Source organism: Olea europaea, chromosome 15 (genome assembly GCF_002742605.1).
Source record: "Olea europaea var. sylvestris chromosome 15, O_europaea_v1, whole genome shotgun sequence".
In the NCBI taxonomy this organism is placed as follows: Eukaryota; Viridiplantae; Streptophyta; class Magnoliopsida; order Lamiales; family Oleaceae; genus Olea; species Olea europaea.
In genome coordinates this window covers 13,625,994-13,627,325 of record NC_036251.1, presented here as the reverse complement: position 1 = coordinate 13,627,325, position 1,332 = coordinate 13,625,994, and the positions used below count along the sequence as shown (strand labels likewise).

Below are 1,332 nucleotides of genomic sequence, written 5' to 3'. Positions count from 1 at the left end.
TGCATCATGTATTTTCCTGATACATTTTCTTCAAGTGCATGTAACCTTATTTATTTCCTAAGATTACAAATTAATGCCACATTTAACAGAACCAGAGGGAGAAAAAGAATTCGCGACAGAAGTAAATGCAATTGGGAGGACTCATCACAAGAACTTAGTCAATCTTCTTGGATATTGTCATGAAGGAGAAAATCGTCTCTTGGTTTATGAATGCATGAGTAATGGATCTTTAGCTAGCCTACTTTTTGGGATATCCAGACCTCATCGGAACCAAAGGGTGCAAATCATATGCGGTATTGCAAGAGGTCTGACGTACTTACACGAAGAATGCAGCACGCAGATAATTCACTGTGACGTGAAGCCTCAAAATATACTTTTGGACGACTTCTTGACGCCAAAGATTTCTGACTTTGGATTGGCAAAACTTTTGTTGGCTGAGCAAAGTCAAGCAGCACTAACAAACATTAGAGGGACGGTAGGTTACTTTGCCCCTGAATGGTTTAGGAAAGCATCTATCACTGTAAAAGTCGATGTTTATAGCTTTGGAGTGATGTTACTTGAGATCATTTGCTGCAAGTCGAGTGTCGAATTTGCAATGGGAGAAGAAGAGGAGGCTCTAATAGATTGGGCCTACGACTGCTACAGCAAAAAGAAACTAAATAAAATGGTGGAAAATGATGAAGAAGCAAGGAATGACATGAAAAATGTAGAAAGGCTAGTGATGGTGGCAATTTGGTGCATTCAAGAGGATCCGTCAATATGGCCCTCCATGAAAAGAATTACACAGATGCTTGAGGGAGTTGCTGAAATTCCTGTCCCTCCTCGTCCTTCAGTATTTAGTTCGTCTTAAATTATTAGTCTTGATTTCGTTTGAACGGTAACTGAGATATAATTCTCACTGTTGGTGGTAAAGTAATGCATCATTAGAATTCCTGCTTTCAAATTTTTATGTTTACGCAAGTATCTTCTTGTAATTCTTTGTGATATTTTACTCTATATGGTAGCCTTATTAATTTTCAGCGAAGAACTTTGAGATAACTTGAGAGTTCAAAAAAAAAAAAAGGGATAAAACGACAACGATCTATTCAATATCCTATTTTGCTTGTAAGTTGGCAGCGAAAGATAAGCTGAAACAAATTGGTCAATATTTTTCTCTTTTTTTAAGGGATAATTTCGTGCTTCTTGTACGCATGGCAATCCACGACGAGGAAAACTAATGACACCCTAAATTTCGAGTATCATACACAACTCATGATACTGTGTCGACGTTAATTTTAAGGTCATGAACACATAGGTATTTAAGACCAAAACAGATTCAAGAGTAATATTGAG

General features: G+C 37.3%; 1 protein-coding gene across 1 annotated transcript in view; it reads left to right on the top strand.

Annotated features, from left to right (window-relative positions):
* LOC111411267 (G-type lectin S-receptor-like serine/threonine-protein kinase LECRK1) overlaps positions 1–945 on the top strand; it is a 6,204-nt gene extending 5,259 nt beyond the window's left edge. The window contains exon 2 of the mRNA XM_023041816.1: positions 90–945. Within this exon, the coding sequence (XP_022897584.1) occupies positions 90–850 (761 nt within the window). The 3' untranslated portion in view covers positions 851–945. The remainder of the gene's footprint in view (positions 1–89) is intronic.
* The last annotated feature ends 387 nt before the right edge of the window (positions 946–1,332 follow it).